General features: G+C 44.8%; 1 protein-coding gene across 2 annotated transcripts in view; it reads left to right on the top strand.

Moving 5' to 3' along the window:
* POLE (DNA polymerase epsilon, catalytic subunit) overlaps positions 1-23,558 on the top strand; it is a 61,382-nt gene that overhangs the window by 15,194 nt on the left and 22,630 nt on the right. For both annotated transcript variants that reach the window (XM_023647376.2, XM_001915711.5), the window contains exons 17-29: positions 5,562-5,690; positions 5,767-5,869; positions 5,958-6,104; positions 6,535-6,680; positions 10,338-10,486; positions 11,616-11,708; positions 11,941-12,085; positions 14,472-14,629; positions 15,006-15,201; positions 16,831-17,045; positions 19,869-19,971; positions 20,424-20,504; positions 20,598-20,720. In XM_023647376.2, coding sequence (XP_023503144.2) covers positions 5,562-5,690; positions 5,767-5,869; positions 5,958-6,104; positions 6,535-6,680; positions 10,338-10,486; positions 11,616-11,708; positions 11,941-12,085; positions 14,472-14,629; positions 15,006-15,201; positions 16,831-17,045; positions 19,869-19,971; positions 20,424-20,504; positions 20,598-20,720 — 1,788 coding nt within the window. The remainder of the gene's footprint in view (positions 1-5,561; positions 5,691-5,766; positions 5,870-5,957; positions 6,105-6,534; positions 6,681-10,337; positions 10,487-11,615; positions 11,709-11,940; positions 12,086-14,471; positions 14,630-15,005; positions 15,202-16,830; positions 17,046-19,868; positions 19,972-20,423; positions 20,505-20,597; positions 20,721-23,558) is intronic.

Here is a 23,558-nt window from a genome sequence, read left to right as displayed (position 1 = left end):
ATGGGGATGGAGAGGGCAGGCGACGGATCTCATGCCCAGTTCACTTGGACTTTATTTTGTAGGCAGTGAGGAGCCATTGGAGACTTCTTATTTATTTTTTGTTGTTAAGGAGACTTTAAAAATGGTGACAGTAAATTTCTACAAATTACAGAGTAGAATCTAGTGACTGTAAAATCCATCAAGTAATGGTTAGAAAGCACCATTTACAAAGTGTGTCCCATGACTGGAGACCCCAGGCACCTCCCACTTTGCTGGTTCTGTTCCTTTGAACATGGCACACCTCAGGTCTTGCACTGCTCAATACTACAGCATTTTCAGTGATTCTAGTGGTTTGGAGTTTTTACCAATTTTAGGATGGATTTCAAGAAACATCGGGGCTAGCCCCGTGGCCGAGTGGTTAAGTTCACGCAGTCCTCTTCAGCGGCCCGAGGTTTCTCTGGTTCAGATCCTGGGTGCAGACATGGCACTGCTTATCAGGCCATGCTGAGGCAGCGTCCCACATAGCACAACCAGAGGCACTCACAACAAGAATGTACAGCTATGTACTCGGGGGGCTTTGGGGAGCAGAAGAAGAAAAAAAAGAAGATTGGCAACAGTTGTTAGCTCAGGTGCCAATCTTTAAAAAAGAAAAAAGAGAAACACCTTGTAGCAGATTCACGAGGCAAAATCCGAACAAGAATATGTGCACATTCTCTGCAAACTGTGGAGTGCTGTGCAGCTGTTGCCAGCTACAGCTGTCATATACTCTTAATGAACCAACCTGGGGAGAAGAGAGTCTAGGCTAAAGAGCAAATATGAGTTAACAAATTCCCTAAAAAGAACAAAGATACTACTTTCAAGTCTAAGAAACAATGAAATGAGTGAGGAGGGTGAGACTGATACTAATCAGGGGGCTACAGACAACTTAGTGAATCCAGAAGTGAACTCTTTCCAGATGACAGGTAGTATGTCTTATTAGCTATTTCCAAAGTCCCTGAAAGTATTCTCTAAAGGGCAGCCCAGAATCTTTAGGAAAAGGGCCACAGGTTCACCTTTCTGTTCTGAGTGATCATTCTGTTAGTGGTGTGGAGCATGGCTGGTGGGAGGTGTCAGCTAGGGGCTCACAGCAACATCTGACATGTCCAGGTGTTGTTCCCCCGTCAGAACTTAGCTTTTCAGTCATCCCAGCCTTCCTCTCTTCTTTTTTTTTTTTTTTTGTGAGGTCCTAATAGTTTGTAACATTGTGAAATTTCACTTGTACGCTCTTATTTGTCAGTTACCATATAAATATGCCCCTTTACCCCCTGTGCCTGCCTCCCAACCCCTGTCCCCCTGGTAACCACTGAACTGTTCTCTTTGTCCATCTGTTTATCTTCCACATATGAATGATATCATACAGAGTTTGTCTTTCTCTATCTGACTTATTTCGCTCAAGGTCCATCCATGTTGTTGCAAATGGGACTATTTTGTCTTTTTTTATGGCTGAGTGGTATTTCATTGTATATATACACATCTTCTTTATCCAATCATTAGTTCATGGGCACTTGGGTTGCTTCCATGTCTTGGCTATTGTGAATAATGCTGCAGTGAACAGAGGGGTGCATAGGTCTCTTTGTATTGTTGATTTCAAGTTCTTTGGATAAATACCCAGTAGTGGGATAGCTGGGTCATATGGTAGTTCTATTTTCAGTTTTTTGAGAAATCTCCGTGCTGTTTCCTATAGTGGCTGCACTGATTTGCATTCCCACCAGCAGTGTATCGGAGTTCCCTTTTCTCTACAACCTCTCCAACATATGTTACTTTTTGTCTTGGTGATTATAGCCATTCTAACAGGTATAAGGTGGTGTCTTAGTGTAGTTTTGATTTGCATTTCCCTGATGATTAGTGATGTTGAGCATCTTTTCATGTGACTATTGGCCATCTGTATATCTTCTTTGGAGAAATGTCTATTCATATCTTCTGCCCATTTTTTGATTGGGTTGTTTGTTTTCTTGTTGTTCAGTTCTGTGAGTTCTTTATATATTTTGGAGATTAATCCCTTGTCAGACATATAATTTGCAAATATTTTCTCCAAGTTGGTGGATTGTCTTTTTGTTTTGATCCTGGTTTCCTTTGCCTTGCAGAAGCTCTTTAGTCTGATGAAGTCCCACTTGTTTATCTTTTCTTTTGCTTCCCTTGACCGAGTGGACATGGTATTTGGAAAGATCCATGTCAAAGACTGTACTGCCTATATTTTCTTCTAGAAGTTTGGTGAGTTTTTTTGGGAAAGATTAGCCCTAAGCTAATATCTGCTACCAATCCTCCTCTTTTTGCTGAGGAAGACCAGCCCTGAGCTAACGTCCCTGCCCATCTTCCTCCACCTTATATGTGGGATGCCTGCTCCAGCATGACTTGACAAGCAGTGCGTAGGTCTGCACCAGGGATCCGGACTGAGAATCCTGGGCCATCCAAGCAGAATGTGCAAACTTAACCACTGCACCACCGGGCTGGCTCCCTCTTCTAGAATTTTTATGGTTTCAGGTCTTACTTCAAGTCTTTGATCCGTTTTGAGCCTATTTTTGTGTATGGCGAAAGATAATGGTCTACTTTCATTCTTTTGCATGTGGCTGTCCAGTTTTCCCAGCACCATTTATTGAAGAGGCTTTCCTTTCTCCATTGTATGTTCTTGGCTCCTTTGTCAATGATTAGCTGACCGTAGCCTTCCTCCTTTCTTATTTGGACCTTCTGAACTTCCTTCCCCAAGTAGCATGTCAGAACATGCCTTAAAGCAGAGAAGGATGGAGTGATTGTTCTCTTAATGCTTCATTTCCCTAAAATTCAGTTAGAAACAATAAATACTATGTTTCTGGTATTTCCTATTCTATATGATAGACAGTATTTCTTTTAATCATTTTTTCCTTATAATTTTGGGTATGTGTTTTATTTTGACTACTTTGGAGAGTTTTATGGAATTTTTTTAATACTAAGGGCAATTTTGCATTAAAGTGATTTTCTAATATGACTTTACCAAACTTAATGTATTTCATAAAAAAAGGTGGCTACCTTCCTGGTTAATTTTTTTGTTCTGGCTAATTTTTGCATCTATTTAGGTGTTTTTCAGTCTTCTCTACTCTCAAATGTCTAAAGCAGAAGTTGGCAAATCACAGCCCATGAAGCCTGTTTTTGTAGAGCCAGCAAGCGAAGAATGGCTTTTACATTTTTTAAATGTTGTAGAAAAGAATATATGACAGACTGTGTATGGCCACAAAACCTAAAGTATTTATTATTTGGTCCTGTACAGAGGTTTGCCAACTCTACATCTAAAGGATTTTTTTAGCCAATTTGTCTAAGAATGCCAATGTATTAAATTATCTAATAAATATTATTAGAATAACTCCTAAATATATTAGTTCTCAAATTTTGGTGTTGTTTACATTTTGTATGAAATGAACTTATCAAATAAATACATACCTAATGTTTTGATTTAACTGGGTGTTGTGGGAAGTGAACAAAAATATATGACCATCAGAAGCCTGTTAAGCTTTAGCCTTATATGGTTTCAGTGACTATTTTTGTTTTTTAGGACAATGTTTTTGTCTCTGAAAGCTCTGTCGGTTCGTTTTCAAATGTGCTTTACTTATGTATTTTTTTTTAAGTGGATTCTTTCTCTTCCTGTGTTTTAGATGTTTGGTCTTTAGTATTTTTAATTACGCTCATTTTAGCGTTTACTCCAGGAGATTTATTCTCTGAAATTTTCAGGGGTCTCTTCCTACTGTGTGTGCTCTCAGTCTTGTTGGGTATTTCTTCCCATGCTCTGCAATTTTGGATTACTTCAGCAGAAAGTCCTGTGCAGCCTGTCCAGGGCCATCAGGTAGTTTTAGGGTTGTTTCTGCCTAGTTTCACAGAAGTGATGCTGGCCTGGAGTTACTTCTTATGTGGTTCCTTGGCTCGAGGGTTCCCAGGCCAAGTGGAGAGTATGTAAACTACAGACCTGTTAGAGGGACCGGCCTGTGGTCACAAGTGCTCAGGGAAGATACTTTCTTCACCCAGGGCTCAGAAGAGTGGTGATTTTGGTGAGTAGATTTGTTCTAGTTTATCCTTTTACAGAGGTAGCCTTTGAGAGTCCTGCTTTTATTTGGGGCTCTGCATTTCATCTCCCTGTTGTGCATAGTTTGCCTCTCCCTGAGGAGTCATGAGAAATATGCAGAGGAGCTCCTGCAGGCCTGAGACGGCCATCCTTAGAAAGGCCTGCGTGCTGGGCTGGCCCTTGGCTGGTGTCTGGGAGCTTGGATTTCAGGAGGTTTCTCACCCTTCTCTGATAGGAACGCCTCACATACCTGTGGTGCTTGTGCAAACATTGTGTTTTATGCTGAGCACCTGCTCTCCTGCTGGGAGTCCATAGTTTTGGTAGGTGCAGGCTGAGGTGCCTACGTGACCAGCCCCCAGTAAAAACCCTGAGTGTGGGGTCTCTAGGAGCTTCCCTGGGCGACAGATGTTGTCACAGTCTGGTGCTGGAAGAATCATGCTCATCCCAGGCTCATCCTGACTTCACCTGATGCACCTTTTCCCTTTGCTGATTTAGCTCTGTGTCCTTTCACTGTGAGTCATCAATTCCTGGGGACCCTAACACAGGGCCCAGCCTCTGCCAGACACCCACTGAGTCAGCTCACTGCTCTGGTTTTGAGTTCGTTCTTCATGTTTGCACTCTGGGGATAACTTAGAAGCTCAGTTCTGCATTTACAGGGATAGTTTTCATATTTCATGCAGGATTTCTAGTGTTTGGTATCAGGAGAGTTTTTAGGCTAATAGCTCAACCCTTGACTGGAAACAGAAATCTGAGGGGCTGGCCCTGTGGCTGAGTGGTTAAGTTCGCATGCTCTGCTTCTCTGGCACAGGGTTTCACCGGTTCAGATCCTAGGTGCGGACATGGCACCACTTATTAGGCCATGCTGAGGCGGCATCCCACATGCCACAACTAGAAGGACCCACAACTAAAATATGCAACTATGTACTGGGGAGGTTTGGGGAGAAAAAGCAGGAAAAAAAAAGATTGGCAACAGTTTTTAGCTCAGGTGCCAATCTTTAAAAAAAATTTTTAGAAAAAAGAAGAAATCTGATTCGTTGGTTTATAAAGTAGTGCCAGAGACAGTCTAGAATCATGCTATTCAGAGTGTGGTGTTTGGTCCAAGAGGGCCTATACTTGAGCTCACACTAACCTCTAGAGCCTTCTCATCTGTCAGGTCAGGGCTTGCTGGGACAGAGATGATGTGTCGTGTGCCTGTACCACAGGGGCACCCGAGAAGGGTGGCTGTGGATACTCCAGCTGGGTCCCGTACTCTCTGGCAGATGGGCCTTGCTGTGCGAGGCCACAGACAATCTTAGGCAATTTCCTCCCAGCCCCAAAAGTGCTGGGGTAGAGGCTGCAGTTTCCCACAATGTTGTCCTTCTTCTGCCCCTTCTTGCAAGCCTCCTCCACCTCCAGCACCTGATGTTGGGGGCCACTGTCATCCATCTGGAACCCTCAGTGTTTTCTTTGTCACTCCGTGCAGTCTCCAGTTTTTATCTTGGTTGCTAGCCTCCACTTCTTTCCCCTTTTTCTGTAGGTGTGTGATCAGATTAAGACCAAGCTCACCTCACTGAAAGATGTTCCTAACCGAATTGAATGTCCCCTTATCTACCACTTGGATGTGGGGGCCATGTACCCCAACATCATCCTGACGAACCGCCTGCAGGTGAGACACATTCCTACATCAGAATCAAGCTCTTTCTGTCTGAACCCTAATTGCTTCTTCCCTATCCTCTCCACAGCCCTCTGCCATGGTGGACGAGGCTACGTGTGCTGCCTGTGACTTCAATAAGCCTGGAGCAAACTGCCAGAGGAAGATGGCTTGGCAGTGGAGGGGCGAGTTCAGTGAGTGTCGGCCCTGGGTGAGGGCTGCTCAGTGGGAAGCAGGTGGGTGGTTCTCTATCACAGACTCTTCTCCTGTTACCCCTCCTAGTGCCAGCCAGTCGCAGCGAGTACCATCGGATCCAGCACCAGCTGGAGTCAGAGAAGTTCCCTCCTTTGACCCCAGAGGGCCCAGCCCGGGCCTTCCATGAGCTGTCCCGCGAGGAGCAGGCTAAATATGAGAAGAGAAGGCTGGCAGGTGAGCAGCCCAGGGCTTAGTTTTAGCTTTCCAAAAAGTGCATCTCCTCCTACTTTTGGGCCTTTGTTGGGCTGTGTTGGTACGTCACTGCCTGAGGTCTTTTAAACTAGTTGTTGAACTAGATCAGATCACTATAAACTAGTTCTTCCTGTTAGACTTCCTTTCTTCATCTCTCTTTTGGTGAGTGTTCAGATACTGACCTCTTCCTGCTGTGGTCTTGGCATATTTGGCCCGTTCATGCTGAGGCTGCCCTCTCTCCGATCTAATAAACTAGCGGCATGTCTTTCTGACTTTTCTGCTCCTTTGTGTTAACCTAGAAAGCCACGTTCGTTGGCGTTCATTGCATCCCAGCTTTCTTGGGCCTGTCTGGGAGGCCCAGTTGTCTCCTGTGTGGAGTCTCATGTGCTTCCCACTCTCCATTGTGCCTCAGATTACTGCCGGAAGGCATACAAGAAGATCCATGTGACCAAGGTGGAGGAGCGCCTGACCACCATCTGCCAGCGAGAGAATTCTTTCTATGTGGACACAGTGCGTGCCTTCCGGGACAGGCGCTATGAGTTCAAAGGTCTCCACAAGGTAAGTCTGACCTTTGTGAGGTTGGAACACAGTCTAGTTTCTGAGATGAGAATCGTTGCCTGGTGCTGTCTGGATAGTTGTGGCTCCCACAACTGGGATGGATTGCTCCCTGACCTCTGGGCTGGCACAGGCATTCAGACAATAAATTCCAGCTGTTTTTAACGTTGAAGAATTAAGGGCCTGAGGCCTCGCGACTATTCTGAATTACTGCTTTTGGAGTAATTATTTTTAGAGCAGTGATCAGCAAACTATGGTGGGCTGGCCATTTTTATAAAGTTTTGTTGGAACTGAGCTATGCTCTCCTGCAGCGGGGAGGTAAGCAGCTGCGACAGAAACTGAGGCCCACACATCTGTGGTATTCACCGTGTGGCCCTTTAGTTTGCTGACCTCTGACTGGGGAGAGTTGGGGGAATGTTTTTACTGACATGTTTCATCCAGTTGGATCAGGGAAAATACATTGCAACACCTCAGTTGTAATATTACAGGTAATAGTTTTATATTTAAGCAAATGAGTTATTTCTTCTGAGAGACCTTCCTTCACTGCTAGACTTGGTAAGGTCCCTGCTGCTCGATCCCCTCGCTTTCTGCCGTGTCCTGATCATCATCATGCTTTGTTATCATTACTACTATTATTATTATTTGGGTTTTTTTGGTTATGGCTTTTTTTGCTTTTTCTCCCCAAATCCCCCAAGTACATAGTTGTCTATTTTAGTTGTGGGTCCTTCTAGTTGTGGCGTGTGGGACACTGCCTCAGCATGGCCTGGTGAGCGGTGCCATGTTTGCACCCAGGATCCAAACCGGCAAAACCCTGGGCTGCCGAAACTGGAGTGCGTGAACTTAACCAGTTGGCCACGGGGCTGGCCCTGTTGTTTTTTTATTGTAAAATATACATAATACAACACTTAATTTTTTTTTAAAGATTTTATTTTCCCTTTTTCTCCCCAAAGTCCCCCAGTACATAGTTGTATATATATATATATATATTTTTTTAGTTGTGGGTCCTTCTAGTTGTGGCATGTGGGATGCCGCCTCAGCATGGCCCAATGAGCGGAGCCATGTCCGCGCCCAGGATACGAACCGGTGAAACCCTGGGCTGCCAAAGCTGGAGCGTGCGAACTTAACCACTTGGCCACAGAGCTGGTCCTTACAACACTTCATATTTTTAAGTGTACGGTTCAGTGGCATTAAGTACATTCACATTGTTGTGCAACCATCACCACCATGCATCTCCAGAACTCTTCATTTTGCAAAACTGAAAGTCTGCACCCATTTAACAATAATCCCTCATTCTACTTTCTGTCTCTATGAGTTTGACTCCTCTAGGAATCTGGAATAGATGGAATCATATGGTATTTGTCTTTTTGGGATTGGCTTATTTCACTTAGCATAATGTCCTCAAGGTTCATCCATGTGGTAGTATGTGTCAGAACTTCCTTCCTTTTTAAGGCTGAATGATATTCCTGTCATATGTACATACCACATTTTGTTTATCCGTTCATTCATCCGTGGACACTTGGCTTACTTCCACATTTTGGCTTTTGTGCATAATGCTGCTGTGAACATGGTTAAACAAATACCTCTTCAAGTCCCTTCTTTCAATTCTTCTGGGTATGTACCCAAAAGTGAAATTGTTGGATCATATAATAACTGTATTTTTAATCTTTTGAGGAACTACCACACCATCTCACTTTATTTTAATTTAATAACTTATTTGTTCATCCATCTCCCTCATCAGACAAGCACTGAAAGTGTAGTGACTGTCTCCTTCAGAGTCTAATGCAGTACCTGGCACATAGTAGGCAATCAGTAAACATCTTAATTTGTTTTTCTTTAAAATACCAAACCTTTAAAAAAATTTTCTTCTCATGTTGGGTGGGGAGTTTGCTGAAATATTTATGGCCTTCTCTGGCATTTCTTTATCAGTTGCTTTTGCCAGGGACCTCCTGGGTAGCTCTTATTTGCCTAAAGCAGACACAGGCAGGCCTGATTCCTCATCCTAGGATGCCGTGGCCTCAGGATGGCCAGCTGCATCACGGAAGCTGGCAACGCATTGTCCCAAGCCCACCCCACAGTGCTTGTTGGCTTAAGACTCGCTTCCTCACAGGGAAGCAGGGGGAGCTGATCTGCCAAAGTGACCCTCACCAACACAATGGGAGAGCTGTCCCTCGGCCTCTTCTCTGAGGCTCAGCATCCCGGGCGTGCAGCCTGTCTGTGGATGTGAGAGCTGAGTGTCACCATGTGCCCCATGGCTGGGACCGGATGTTACTGGGGTCCTGCACCCCCCCAGGGCCGGTGTTCATGATCTGATGGCTTCCAGTCTGATAAAAAAATTCTTTGGAGCCTTTCATTCATATGAGACATTTGTTGAGTGCCTGTTACGTGCCAGACACTCTTGTAGGTACTGAGAATACATCAGCTGGGGAGTGAAGGTGAAATGTTCTGAGATGGGAGGAGAATGTAAATGTTCAACCACTGTGACAGCATCTAACTCGGCAAATGGGGAAAGAAATGCAGCTCAGGCAGGAGTGAGTTCAGATGCCCCCAAGCACCAGTATCCATCACCCTCCCTAGTGGTTGTGTCCACTTTATTGAGGTAAAATTGACATGGGGTGAATCTCTCCCTCTCAGGTGGGCAGTTCTGTGGGTTTTGACAAACACACACAGCAGTGTAACCACCACCACAGTGAAGAGAAGGTTCCATTGCAACCATTCAGAATAGCACACGGTCCTTTGTTAACTTTGCTGTGTCCGTCTTCCAGTGCTTGAAATGGAATCTGATAAGCAGTTGGTCCGTATGATGGCTAATGAGTAACCTGTTATCCTAAGATGTCATCTCTAATGATGTTAGCTTTGCCCTCTGCCTGTCAGCGGTTTCTGAGTTCTCTTGTTTGAGAAACCCTGTAACTCATCTTGTCGAGTGCAGTGAGTAAGAGAGTAAACTGAATAACGGGACTCGGATTGGGAGCCCCTGGACCTGGTGGAGCAAAGCCTGTGTTGCTGGTCTTCAGACATGGATTTCATTTGCTTCTCCAGCCAGCTGTCAGGTCCTGGGTTCTGGCCCAGGAGAGTAAAGTTGCCCCAAGTCTGAGGTGTCCAAGTGGGTTGTTGCTGTAACAGTATTTTCTCCTAGTCCTTGGTCTTACGAGAAACAAAAATGTGACATGGACATGTTCCTCTGTGTTCAGAACTCTTTTCAGGACATCTGCCTCACATGGGACACTTCTAGATTAAAGGTGACTCCTACACATGAGAAGGCTGTCGTTCTGGCCTGGCGCCTGGGTTGGGGATTGTGTAGACCCTATAAGGGACAAGTCGGTATTGTATCCACATTAAGTTTCTTGGGTGTAGTGATGGTATTGTGGTTATGAAGGAGAATGTCCTTGTTCCTGGAAATTGTGTGCTGAAGTATTTAGGGGGGTTGGGTCACGATATCTACAACTTTCAATGGGTTGTGCCAATAGAGAGAATGGAATAAAGGAAATGTAGCAAAACATCGACAGTGGTTCCTCCGGGAAAAGCATGTACGGTCTTCACAGTATTGTGTTTTCTAGTTTTCTATGGATTTGAAATTTTCAAATGATTGAAACCTTGGGCCGTTGACTGGAGAATGTGAGCTGGGAGAATCTAGGAGGTGATCAGTCTTTGTATGGTTCTCAGGTGTGGAAAAAGAAGCTCTCAGCAGCCGTGGAGGTGGGTGACGCGGCCGAAGTGAAGCGCTGCAGGAACATGGAGGTGCTGTACGACTCCCTGCAGCTGGCGCACAAGTGCATCCTCAACTCCTTCTACGGCTACGTTATGCGCAAAGGGTGCGCTGCTGCCTGGGGGCTCTGGACGCCTGCGGGTCGAGTGAATGGATAGACAAGAGGGAGAGTCAGGACTGCAGGCTTTCTCCAGGGAATATAGGAGCAAGCAGGGCTGGAGTGGGAGGTTGAAGAGTAGGGCCACGCTAACTCAGAGGGTCTGGGGTGCCGAGGGGATCGGTATTGCTGGATGTGTTTGAACACAAAGGCAGCGATTTGGTAGTTTCTGGCTTGTTTATGACTTAATGAATGTCATCATTTGGGGATGTGGAGAGGGTCTAGGCAGTTGCTAAGCAACATCGTGTGACTAATGAGGGATGTAAAGCTGCCTGAGAAGTCAAGAAAGCCAGGAGTAGGAGGTCTTAAAGCCAAGGTGGAGAGTGTTTCTGGTGTTGGGTGATGCAGGGAGATGAGGCAAAGTGGGACCTGAGTTTGTCCATTGGATGCAATGGTGGATGGGGGCCTCGGGGAGAGCAGGTCAGTGAAGGTGAGGCCTGGCCACTGTGGGTGGGGGACATGAGGAGGGTCAGCATGAGCGGCTTTGGAGGAGAAACATGGTGATGATGCCAGAGATTGGGTTTGAGGGAGGGTCCTTTGTGTATTTGTTGTTGCTTTTTAATGACAGGGAAGGAGGGGCAGAGAGCAGAGATAGAACCTGAGCAGAGATCCAGGGGCAGGAGGGCTGGCCTCGGGTCACCTGACACCTCTAGCTTGAGAACAGTGAGCCAGGTGCCCTGGTGGGAAGCTGAAGGTGTCTGCAGGGTTATATTTTCCCCCAGAAGTTGAAGGATGAGCCTCAGGTTTGGGAGAATGGAGAAGGTGTGAGATGATGCTGGGCAGAGTGGGAGAAGGCTCGCAGGGGACACGTGACCATCTGGGCTAATATTGAGTCCTACCAAGGCTGAGGTCGTAAGCTGTTGCAGTGGCAGCATGCTGCATCTTTCCAGAACTTTCCTGAGTTGAGCCTCGCACCCTGAAGAAAGGACAGAGAAGTGTCCTCAGCACAGTGCTAGATTCCACCTTAGTTCTCCTGCCCTGCTTCAGATGTCCACTTCTTGGCGTCCTTCTCTCTCTCTACCTCATGACCCTCTGGAAAGAGCCCCGCTCACCCCCAGGCTGTAACTGTCCTTCACAGGGCCCGCTGGTACTCCATGGAGATGGCCGGCATTGTCTGCTTCACGGGGGCCAACATCATCACCCAGGCACGGGAGCTGATCGAGCAGATCGGGTGAGCGCTTTGGTCAGCCACTGGGGCGACGTGGCCTAGTAGGGAAGGCCAGGGGCGCTGGGAGTAGGAAGCAGCAGGTTAGCACAGATGGAGTTGGAAATGGGTGGGCGTTTCGTTTCATGGGTTCATGGCCAGGAAGGGCCTTGTCTGCTGTCAGGACTTGACACTGAATTCTCACTATGGGGGCCATGGTCCAGCATCCATGTGGCCTTATTTCTCTGTTTCTCTGAAGGAGGCCCTTAGAGCTGGACACAGATGGAATATGGTGCGTCCTGCCCAACAGTTTTCCTGAAAACTTTGTCGTCAAGACAACCAGTGTGAAAAAGCCCAAGGTGACCATCTCCTACCCTGGGGCCATGTTAAACATCATGGTCAAGGTGAGCCTGGGTCTCCAGGGAGGGACTACCATCTGGGCCTGGTTTCCTAGTGCCACCACTCTGATGGGGCTTTGGGAAAGGGGACTGCGGGCTCTCTGACTGGCACACTCCACTTCCTAATTTCAGACCACCTTTCCTCCACCATTCAGATTGTTTTTCTTTAGCCTGAGGATCTGTACAGAAAATGCTGTGCTTAAAAGTTACTTGAGTGAGTCTGCATTCTCCTTCAGCATAGCACCCAGACTGTCTTGCTTTTAACTTTTTATTTTGAAATGGTTTTAGACTTACAGAAAAATTACAAAGATAGAACAGAGAATTCCTATATACCCTTCAGCCCACTTCCCCTAATGTTAACATCTTCTATCAACCATGCTACACTTACCAGAACTAAGAAATTCCTGTTGGCACAACACTAACTAAACTACAGTCTTTATTTGGATTTCTGAGTGTTTCTAGGACCCCACGCTGCCTGTAGTCGTCCTGTCTTCTTAGTCCCCTTCAGTCTGCCAGCCCCTCGGTCTTTCCTGTCTCTCGTGACCAGGACACTTCAGTGAGTGCTGGTCAGGTGTTTTGTTGACTGCCCCTCGATTTGGATTCGTCTGTTATTTCTTGTTATTATACTGAGGTTATTTGGGTTTTTTGGAGGAGGGCCGCAGAGGTGACGTGCCGTGTGTTGGCATTCTGTCAGTGCCTGGTGTCAGGATCTGCACTTCTGGTCACTGGATGCACTTGCTGCCTGCCGGCTTCCCCACTGTCGTGTTATGGGGTGAGTCAGTGAGTCCACATCCCAGGAGAGGAATTAAGCTTCCCATCCCAGAAGGAGGAGTGTCAGAGTCTGGCCGTTTATTAAAGCCACCACAGTAATTAGTAAATACTGTGGAGGAGATATTCTGAGACTATGCAAGTGTCCCGTTTCTCCCTAAGCTCTGGCCCGCTGCCCTCAGCACCATCAGCAGCTCTCACTGCAGCAGTCATCACTGGTGTTTTCTGGGTGGTTTCCCTCTATGGGGATTCCCTATTTCTCTCATTCCTTGTACATTTATTAACTGGACTCCTTCTGTAAGGAAGGATTGTCTGCTGCTCTCCCATTTATTCCTTCACTTACCCATGTGCTTAGTTGTTTGTGACATCAGAATGGGTTCATGGATGTCTGTGATATTGGGTTGTAACCCAGTGCTGTTGCAGTGTGTTTTGTTGCTCAGCTTGTTCTCCTTTGGACACTGAGTGCTTCACATTTGCCCACATGTTCTTGAGACATGCCCCCATTTTGTGGTTTGGGTTTGGGTTTTTTGGGAGCAGTTTCTTACTTCCTGGTACTACAAGGTGCTGCATCTTATATTTTCCCTATTCCAACCCTGGAATCAACCTTTTCTCCAAGGAGCCCACACTCCTTTTATATTGGAGAATGGTGTTAGAAACCAAAATCAGGTGCTGGTGTGCTCATTGCTGCTGGGGTGTCACTGCTTCCAGCTGCTCACAGTGGATGAGACAGGAAATATGTGTATGTATACTGCCCCCCCCACATCTATGTTTATTTCTCTATCTGTACCTATATTTTAAGTATATGACATGGGTCTGTATTGATATATACTGTTCCTTTCTTTATTAGTATCTTCTTTCTCCTGCAGTGAGAAACCTATCTCTAATTTTCTCAGTATATGTACTTATTTGTTCAACCCTAGTGTGTGTAAAATAGTTCAGAATGTGCCACTGTGAGCAGTAAATCTACAGCTGCAGTGCAGTGTTTTCATACAGGTGTTTTTATCCTTAGTCTTATGCTCTCTAGTCAAAACACGGTTTGCCAAAGTCACTTAAGTCAGCCTTTCTTCTCCAGCCCTTTGGCGGGGTTCTGTCATAGGTCAATAATGCAGTTGAGTCATTTGTCCCAGTCTGCAGTCCCTTTTGGGGTCGCTTGATATCCTGGCTGAATGTTTTTTAATTTGCATACAGTAAAATTCTCTCTTGATAGAGTGCAGTTCTGTGGGTTTTGACCCACATGTAGAGTCATGTGATCACCACCACAGAGCAACACAGGACAGCTCCATCACCCCATAGATTCCTGAGTGCTGCCCCTTTGTTGTCAGCCCATCTCCACAACCCCAAACCCTGGCTGCCCCATTGATCTTTGGGTGATAATTTTGCCTTTTCCAGAATGTCCTATGCATGGAAACATGGTGTGTAACCTCGTGGGCTGAGCAGAATGCACTTTGGTTCATCCACATTGGACTTGTGTCAGAACTTGATCCTTTTCTCTTGCCAAGTGGTGTCCAGTATAGAGAAGAGCCCCGGTTTGCTGATCCATCCACTCTTTGGAGGGTAGCCGGTTGTTTCCAGGTCTGGACAGTTATGAGTGAGGCTGCCTGCTCTTCGTGTTCTTGTTTTGTAGGAAGGTTTCACCAATGATCAGTACCAGGAACTGGCTGAGCCTTCCTCGCTCACCTATGTCACCCGCTCAGAGAATAGCATCTTTTTTGAGGTCGATGGACCGTACCTTGCCATGATTCTTCCAGCCTCCAAGGAAGAAGGCAAGAAACTGAAGAAGAGGTAGGAGTCCCACAGCCTTTGTGGTTGGGAAGGGAAGAAGGATGAGACTTAGCAACTCGTCCAGGAAATGGACCAGGAGCCAGGATGGGAACAGACCTCAGTTCTGGTTTTGGCCTTTTTGATTCAATTTGGAAAGCTGTTGTCGACAATGATGCCACCAGCTGTTTCTTCACCTGTTAGATTCTGGTTCTACAGGCTGCAAGCCCCTAAGTCAGTTTTATGTTGGAGAAGCATAAACCTCAGGGTGGAGAGATGTTTGCTACCTGATGGATGCTAGAGGGGAGGCTCAGAAAGAAAAGGAGAAAGGCAGAGAGGCAATGAAGAGCAGCCAGCATCCCAGGCTGTGTTTCACTCCTGTGCTTGCCTGTGTTTCTAGATATGCTGTGTTCAATGAGGATGGTTCCCTGGCCGAGCTAAAGGGCTTCGAGGTCAAACGTCGCGGGGAGCTGCAGCTGATTAAAATCTTCCAGTCCTCAGTGTTCGAGGCCTTCCTCAAGGGCAGCACCCTAGAAGAAGTGTATGGCTCTGTTGCCAAGGTGGCCGATTACTGGTTGGACGTGCTGTATAGCAAGGTAAGGCCGCCTTCCTCCTCACCTGGCTCTGAGGCATCTGTGGGCAGAGAGACCTGGTGTTCCCTGGGCTCCTGGAGGGCCAAGTGACAGATGAACTCAGGCTAATTCTGACAAAATCTCAAGACTTCCAGTGTCTCTCAGAATCCCCCCTCAGCTTCTGCATCCAGTTACAGGATTCTGTGAAGGAAGCAAATAGTGTGATGGTAAAAGGAATTGTAAGAGAGAAATTTACCAATGATCATATCAGCTTCTTTGATTGTTTAAATCTTTGTAGGCTCTATGAACACACACATAATTCCTACAACTTCAACGACTGTGTTGCCTTATCTTTAGATACACCTTCTCATAGAATTTACCATTACCGCATGTTGCTCTGTAGTCTTTGTATTTCATCAAGTTTGCGTGGCTTAATTTATGGACCACTCTGCTACTGTTGGGCGTCAGATGGGCTTCAGGTTTCCACTGTTGTAAATAATGTCGCATTGAACATCTTTGTGTAGATGCCAGTCCCTCCTCTCCTGCGTTGTTTGCTAGGAGGAGGCTTTCTGGGTAAAAGGAATACTAGAATATTCTGAAACATTTTTCTGGCTTCCTGTGTTTTGTGGCATGTCGTTTCATTCTTTATAGAGTTGACCCATACATGAGAGTAAGCACCAAGGGGGAAGATCACCTGAAACTCTCGTGACCTGAGCAAATCTTATGGGATGTTGGGGGTGGGAGGTCAGGGATGGGTGTGCACAAGGGCAGGGGTGGGAGTTCAGGGATGTGTGTGCACAGGAGCTGGGGCGAGAGGGATGTGTGTGTACAAGGGTAGGGGTGGGAAGTCAGGGATGGGTATGCACAGGGGCAGGGATGGGTGGTCAGGGATGGATGTATACAAGGGCAAGGGCGAGAGGTCAGGGATGGGTGTGCAAAAGGTCAGGGGTGGGAGGTCAGGGATGGGTGTGCACAGGAGCAGGGGCAGGAGGTCATGGATGCATGTGCACAAGGGCAGGGATGGGAGGTCAGGGATGCATGTGCACAAGGGCAGGAGTGGGAGGTCAGGGATTATGTACAAGGTCAGGGGTGGGAGGTCAGGGATGGGTGTGTACAAGGTCAGGGGTGGGAGGTCAGGGATGGGTGTGCAGAGGAGAAGGGGTGGGAGGTCAGGGATGTGTGTGCAAAGGAGCGTGTGCATGGGAACAGATGTAGCTGTCTGTCCTCAGGCCCCTCAGACTCTTCATCAACCAAGAATGCCACTGGCTCCTCAGTTGCTCCAGCGGCTCTCCACCTGGCCAGGGTCTCTCTATTTCCTCCCTCCTGACTGCTTTTCCCTGTCTTTCTCTTCCTTTTAGGAGAAAAATCACCAGTTTTTGCCCTGTCTTTCTCCTTTCTTTGCAGTCTCAGTGCTTATGGCTCAATAAATGTTTCTTGACATTTTCTGCACAGTTTAATAAAATAAAAGTTAAAGTTTTGTGTGTGTTTTTTTAAAGTATTGCTGTACACTGGTGAGACAACCCCATTATACTGTTGCCTTCAGCTCATCAGGCTAGAGAAACACACAACTCCGTGAGAGGAAAGTCCAGGCTGAGCTTGGGGTGAGGCTCCTCTACCTCTGCATGATGTTTTTCCCATTGCCTCTTTCTCCAGGCAGCCAACATGCCTGATTCTGAGCTGTTTGAGCTGATCTCTGAGAATCGTTCCATGTCTCGGAAGCTGGAAGATTATGGGGAGCAGAAGTCTACATCCATCAGCACGGCTAAGCGCCTGGCTGAGTTCCTGGGAGATCAGATGGTGAAAGATGCAGGGCTGAGCTGCCGCTACATCATCTCCCGGAAGCCTGAGGGGTCTCCAGTCACAGAGAGGTAGGGGTTTCCAAGGTTAAGGAAGTGATTCTTTAAGGATTTGGATGCTCACGTTGAAAACCTGTGTTTTTTGTGGAACCTCTGTCCCTCGATAGAGAGGTGAGCTCCTTAAGAAGAGCAGGGACAGTGAGGTGTTGGAAGAGGGAGGGACTGGGCCTCCGACTCCCTGCAAATCAGATGACAGGAAGGCTTGCTGGGTCCCTGGCAGGACCCCTGAGAGGGTGTGGTGAGCCCGTCCACCTGGAGCCCCTGAGAAGCTGGGGCTTAGTTTCTTGGGAGGCCAGACCAAGGGCACCCTCTCAGTCAGGCATAGAGGTGTGGGGGCGACTTGGAGAGTCAGCTATGATGGACCCCGTCACAAGGTCCAGTTCAGGTTTAGGACAGGGCCCTGCGTCACTCACACCTTCAGGGAGACTGATGCTGCCCTGGCTGGAGAGGTTGTAGTGGCTTGCCTCACAGAATGCTCCAGCACCTAAGGCTCCATTGCACTGCCAGGGCCGTGTCTCCTAACCCTCTTTGCTGACAGAAGGAAATGTCCTCCAGCTTCTGGAACACGTCAAGGGCAACAGCAGAGGATTCTATCAGATAGCAAGCAGTGTCCAGTCCCAACTGTGGAAGGTTCAGGGTCAACAGGGCAGATCTGTCACCCAGTGCCATTGGGCCGTTTGAGTTGTGCAAGCACTGCATGAATGAAACAGGAAAATACAGAATGTTGAAGGCCTGGTTTTTCCTGTTGATAGTGCATAAGATGAAAGAAAGAACTCATCCTGCCTGTCATCCCATGACCTTGGCAGAGCTTCCTACCAAGAGCTCAGGGACTAGACGTGGCTCCATGGGCAAGCCTTGAGAACAGGTGGGCAGACCCAGGAGAGTGCTAAGCACCGTCAAGAGAAACTGTTTTAAAGACCGCCACAGCGGTGCCTCCGTGACCCTTTATAATGGAGCTGGCTGCTCCTCCCCCAACAGGGTGTGTCTTCTCCCCTTGCCCAGAGTCTAGGCAGCCCTATGACATGCTATGACTAATGGCATATGGCAGGAGTGACATGTGACTGCTGAACTCTGGTTGTAAGAGGCCTTATGTTCCTCTCACCCTCTTGCTGCCTGGTGTGGCCAAGAGGTTGTGTGCAGAGGGAGGCCCAGACTGTGGAACCTGAGAGGTCATGTACAGAGAGAGGCCCAGCTGACAGCACCAACTGCCACACCTGCAAGGGAGGCCACTGCAGATACACAAGTTCCCCCAGGCAAGACTACAAACTTCAAACCCCAGGCAAATTACAGACTTACAAGCAAAAAATGATTATTGTTTCAATCCACTGAGTTTTGAGGTGGTCTGTAATACTGCAGCAGATAACTGATAAAGATAGAAACTTCAATAATCAGTGTTCTCACCAATGCCAGAAAGGCCTGGAGGGAAAAGAAAATGAACGAAACACAGCAAATATCTCCTTAAAAAGAAATCCCCACAGTCATAACAAAAGGAAAAGGAATTTGATATAAGGCTAAAATAGATTATATATAGGATAAAGTAAAGAACTTTTATGTATAAATAAGAAAAAGACAAACAACCCAAAGAAGAAGTAGGCAACAGATATGAATAGGCAGTTCACAAATGAAGAAAAATGATGGACAGTACATGCAAAGATCACTAATCGGGAAATGCAGAATGTAAAAGCACCCATCGGTTAGAAATAGTCTGATGAAACCACTTGTTAAGGACCGTGTAGACCAGCGGTCATAGTGGAGACAGGAGAGTGGATGAGTCACTTTGGAGAGAAAAGAGCAGTGCATGAAGTAGGAGATGGCTGATTCACCCTAAAATTGAGCACTTCTGGGGACATGCCCTGCATAACTGCCCCTGTGTGATTACATTGTGTCTAATAGCAAAATTGGGAACACCGTGAGTGTCCATCAACCAGAAGAAAATGAGTAAATGTATTTTTTATGCAGTGAAGTGCAATACAGGATTTGGAATGATTGAATCACAGCTACATGTTACAACTCTGATATGAAAAACAGCAAGTTGCAGGATGATACGTACAGTATACTTCCATCTATGTAGAGTTTACGAATGTGGGAAATAGTTTTCTTTTTTCACGGGTACCTACAAATAGGAGTAGTATAGAAGCTTGCCTGGGATTGATGAACACCACAATAAGGATTGTGTTTACTTCCGTACGAGGAGGCTCAGGAGAGCTGCACAGGGAGCTTCATCCTCATCCTTATCTTTTCGCATGTGAAGGAAAAGTGGCAGGGCTCGAAGTTTGCTAGGGCTAGGTGTGGCTATCCAGGTGGGTGCACACACAGGTGTGTCCTTTCCAGGTTTCTTTATGTTTATAAGATTTGATAATAACAAATATTTCCTCCAATGAAAGGAAGAGGGGCATTGACAGTTGCCTTGCTGCTTTGTGAATGACATATTCAGTCAGAAAAGCAGATGGACTCTTCCTATATTTTACCCAACAAACAACATTTTAGGAGTGTTTATACGCACGCACATATATAATATATAACTTACGTAAGGACATTTGTTAAACAGCTCTGTTAACAGTGACCAAACAGAACAGACCAAATGGCCAACGGTGGGGGGATTATGTGTTAAACTATGGTATTTTAATAAAATGAAGTAGTATTTAGTTATTAAATACAGTAAGCATTAGATATAAGGCATAGTTTATAGAAAATAACAACATTAAGTGAAAACATAGGTTACAAGCTAGACTGTAAGTCCTATTTCCATGTAAAATACGTGTACACTTGATGAGCATCATGATCAGATTTAGGAAGATTTTCACATTTGTGCATTTTGTATCTCTTCTCACCCAGGGCCATCCCACTCGCCATTTTCCAAGCAGAGCCCACAGTAAGGAAGCACTTTCTCCGGAAGTGGCTTAAGAGTTCTTCTCTTCAAGAGTTTGATATTCGGACAGTGAGTGCTGATGTTTTTCTGCTCTAAGAAGTTTAGGAGAGGAGCTGGACAGAGCAGGGTGTCCCTGACTCAGGTCACTTTTTTGTCTGAAGTCTTCAGTTTTGACGTCCTCCTTTCTGATATGTGATGGGTAAGAAAATAGTTACACTTTAGGGAAAAATTGGAAAAGCCAGATGCAGGGAATCTCTTTGTTCTCTTGGCTAGACTAAGGTCAAGGGTTCTGGCTCAGGATTCTAGTGCTGGCTCGGCCACCTACTTGCTCTGGTCCTGGGAAAGTCATTTAAGCTCTCCGCCTCAGTTTCCTCTGTGAAATGGGCACCTTTCATCATAGAATTTCTTAGTGGATTAAATAAGACACATGAAGCATTCAGTACAGTGCTCAGCACTGAGTGGAGTGTAGTGCTGCTATTGTTCTCTTATGCGCCCCTGTCGTCCGTTTCCTATACGCTCAGATTCTGGATTGGGACTACTACATCGAGCGGCTAGGGAGTGCCATACAGAAGATCATCACGATTCCTGCGGCTCTACAGCAGGTGAGGTTGAGAGCCAGTGGAAACAGGGCCAGGGTGGCTTCAGAGCCCCAGACTAGCAGAGTCGGACGAGTGATCAGTGTCGCCTTCGTGTAGGTGAAGAACCCAGTGCCGCGTGTCAAACACCCCGACTGGCTGCACAAAAAACTGTTGGAGAAGAATGACATCTACAAGCAGAAGAAAATCAGCGAGCTCTTCATCCTTGAAGGCAAGAGACAGGTAATGGGGCCAGGCCAGGACAACAGAGGCCGTGACGGTCGGGGCTAGGCAGGTTCCTGTAGGCGCACACAGGGAACCAGGGTCCCCATGCTGCTGTCCTGGTTTTGGATGCTTTTATTCAACCATCTAGAATTTTTCTTTCTAAAAATGTATACCTTGGTACTTTTACCCTTTAATTCTTCCCAGTGGCATTCTTTTGTGATAGAAACACATTGTGAATCATCAGTTAAGGGTGAAGAGCTATCTTCTTATATGTAAATATAGGGTTTACTAATTATACTTGGAGTGAATCACTGTACCTTGAGACTTGGGTTTTCTAAACTATAAAATAAAATCTATTAGAAACAGTAAAAAAAATACTAAAGACAGTATAATGAAAGGCATAGCTAAAATCAGAAGAGCAAAAAGAAAATTATCAGGTGCTAAAAATGAAAAGTGAGCCTTAGACCAGAGCAGAATACAAATGTGCTTGCTAAAAACAAGATTCTCACATTGGATTTTTAAAATCTAACTCGATCTTATTTATAAGAGCTATACCTAAAAGATAAGGGCACAGAAAGATTAAAAGGATGAAAAAACATATATACCAGGTAAATGTTAAACAAAGCAAAGCTGACATGGCTAAATTAATGCCAGACAAAATAATCTTTAGGCCAGAAAATATTAGTAGGGATAAGGATGGTTATTAAATGATAAAGTCACAATTCAGTAGAAATATATAATAATTCTAGTAGTTTAGCTTTCAATTAATAATGTAAAAATTTACCTAGTTAGAAGAAATTGACATCTAATCAGTGGGAAATTTTAACATATCTCTCAATTGATAGGTTGAGCAGATCAAAAACTAGTGAAAATATGTAAGGTTGGAATGTCACAATTAACTAACTATATTTAGTGAAGAAGGATAACCTGCAAGTAGTATTTAGAGAATACACATTCTTTTCAGGAACACATAAAATAATGACCATACGTATACTACAAAGTAAGTTGCAACAGATTCCAAATAATTTATATATAGACTATGTTATTTTGGAATTTTAAAAAGAAAACACATTTATAAATAACTCATGGGTCAAAGAAGTCAAAATGGAAATTAGAAATACTTACTGAATGAAAATAATAATACTATCAAAATTTGTAGTGTGCAGCTAAAGAGTACTTATATGCACATTATCTATCTAAATGCGTATATTAGAAAAGAAAAACAAATACAAAATTAAATAAACTTCCAACAGAAGAATTCGAGAACAACGCAATAAACCCAGGAAGTAGAAAGAAAGCAATGAATGAAACCAACAGTAAACCAAACCTTGACCTTTGAAAAGACTTAGGAAATAGACAAATCTTTGTCAAGATATATATCTTTTGGGTTTTATTTTAATGAAAACAGACATAATTGGGGATATAGTAAAGCCTGAAAAATGAAAACAATTACCTTTCTCTGCTAAACAATTGGAAAACTTAGATGGAATGGACAGTATCCTAGAAGAATTATTCAAATTGACCTAAGAAGAAATACAAAACCTGAGTAGAACTTTATCCATTAAAAAATTGGATCATAGTTAAAAAGAAACAAACACTGGACCCAAATGATGTTTCAGAGGAATTTTACCAAACATTATAAACAAATTATTTCAGAGAAGAATAAAAGAGGAAAAGGCTCCTTGCTCATTTGGTAACCTTGGTAACAAACTGATAGGGCAGGATAAGAAAGGGAAGTCAGGCCATTGTCAGTTATGAACAATAGATACAAAAATAGCAACAAACTAAATTCTGCAGAGTATAGAAACAGTAACATTGTGTCCAAGTAGGATTTATACAAAGAATGGCAGGTGTGTAACTTTAGAAATGTGCTAATTTACTTAATCTTAGGAGAAATCTGTTAACTTATTCTTTATTAAAGGAGAAGACTTACAGGATTATCTCATATACATACGGAAAGAACATTTGATAAACTTTAATGTCTGTTTATGATAAAACTTTGAGCAGTTAAAATCAGAAAAGATGAGATGTTTCTCTATATCAAAACCCAATAGCAAACATCATACTTAATGGCAAAACATTAGAAGCATTAAAATAAGAAACAAGAAATGGATATCTGTTACCACCACTTCTATTCAGAATTGTTTGGAGGTCCTAGCCAGAATAATTAAACAAGAAAAATAAATTTTAAGGATTGAAAGAGAGATGTAAAACTCATCATTTGCAGACAATATAATTGTTAACGGAAACTGTAAGGAAATCCAGAAATTGTTTTAACTAATAAGACATTTTATCAAGACTTAGATGCAAGGCTAATGTATAAAAATCTATAGCTTCCTTTTATACTAAAACCAGAAAATATTTTTTGAAAGATACAATTTATAATAGCAGCAAATAACATACCAGTGAATAAAGCCATGGTAACAAAATGTGTGCAAGACTTGTATGGAAAAAAATTATACAACTTTATTGAAGCATATAAGAATTCACCTAAATAAGTAGGGAGATACACCATCTTCATGGATGGAAGCACTCAATGTTAGAATACAACAATTTGCCCCAAGTTAATCTGTAAAATTCAATTAAAATATGTGCAAAAAATTTTTTGATAAAACTTGCCAAGTGAATCCTAAAGTTCATATGAAGAGCAAGGTTAATAATAACCAAAACAATTTTGAAGAATAAAGGGGGGGTCCGGCACCGTGGCCGAGCAGTTGAGTTCATGCGCTCCACTTCAGCAGCCCAGGGTTTCACCAGTTCGAATCCTGGGTGCAGACATGGCACTGCTCATCAAGCCATGCTGAGGCGGCATCCTACATGCCACAACTAGAAGGACCCAAACTAAAAAAATACACA

The sequence above is a fragment of the Equus caballus genome, chromosome 8 (genome assembly GCF_041296265.1).
Source record: "Equus caballus isolate H_3958 breed thoroughbred chromosome 8, TB-T2T, whole genome shotgun sequence".
In the NCBI taxonomy this organism is placed as follows: domain Eukaryota; kingdom Metazoa; phylum Chordata; class Mammalia; order Perissodactyla; family Equidae; genus Equus; species Equus caballus.
The sequence above is the reverse complement of the archived record's forward strand: the minus strand, read 5'-3'. Positions and strand labels throughout refer to the sequence as shown.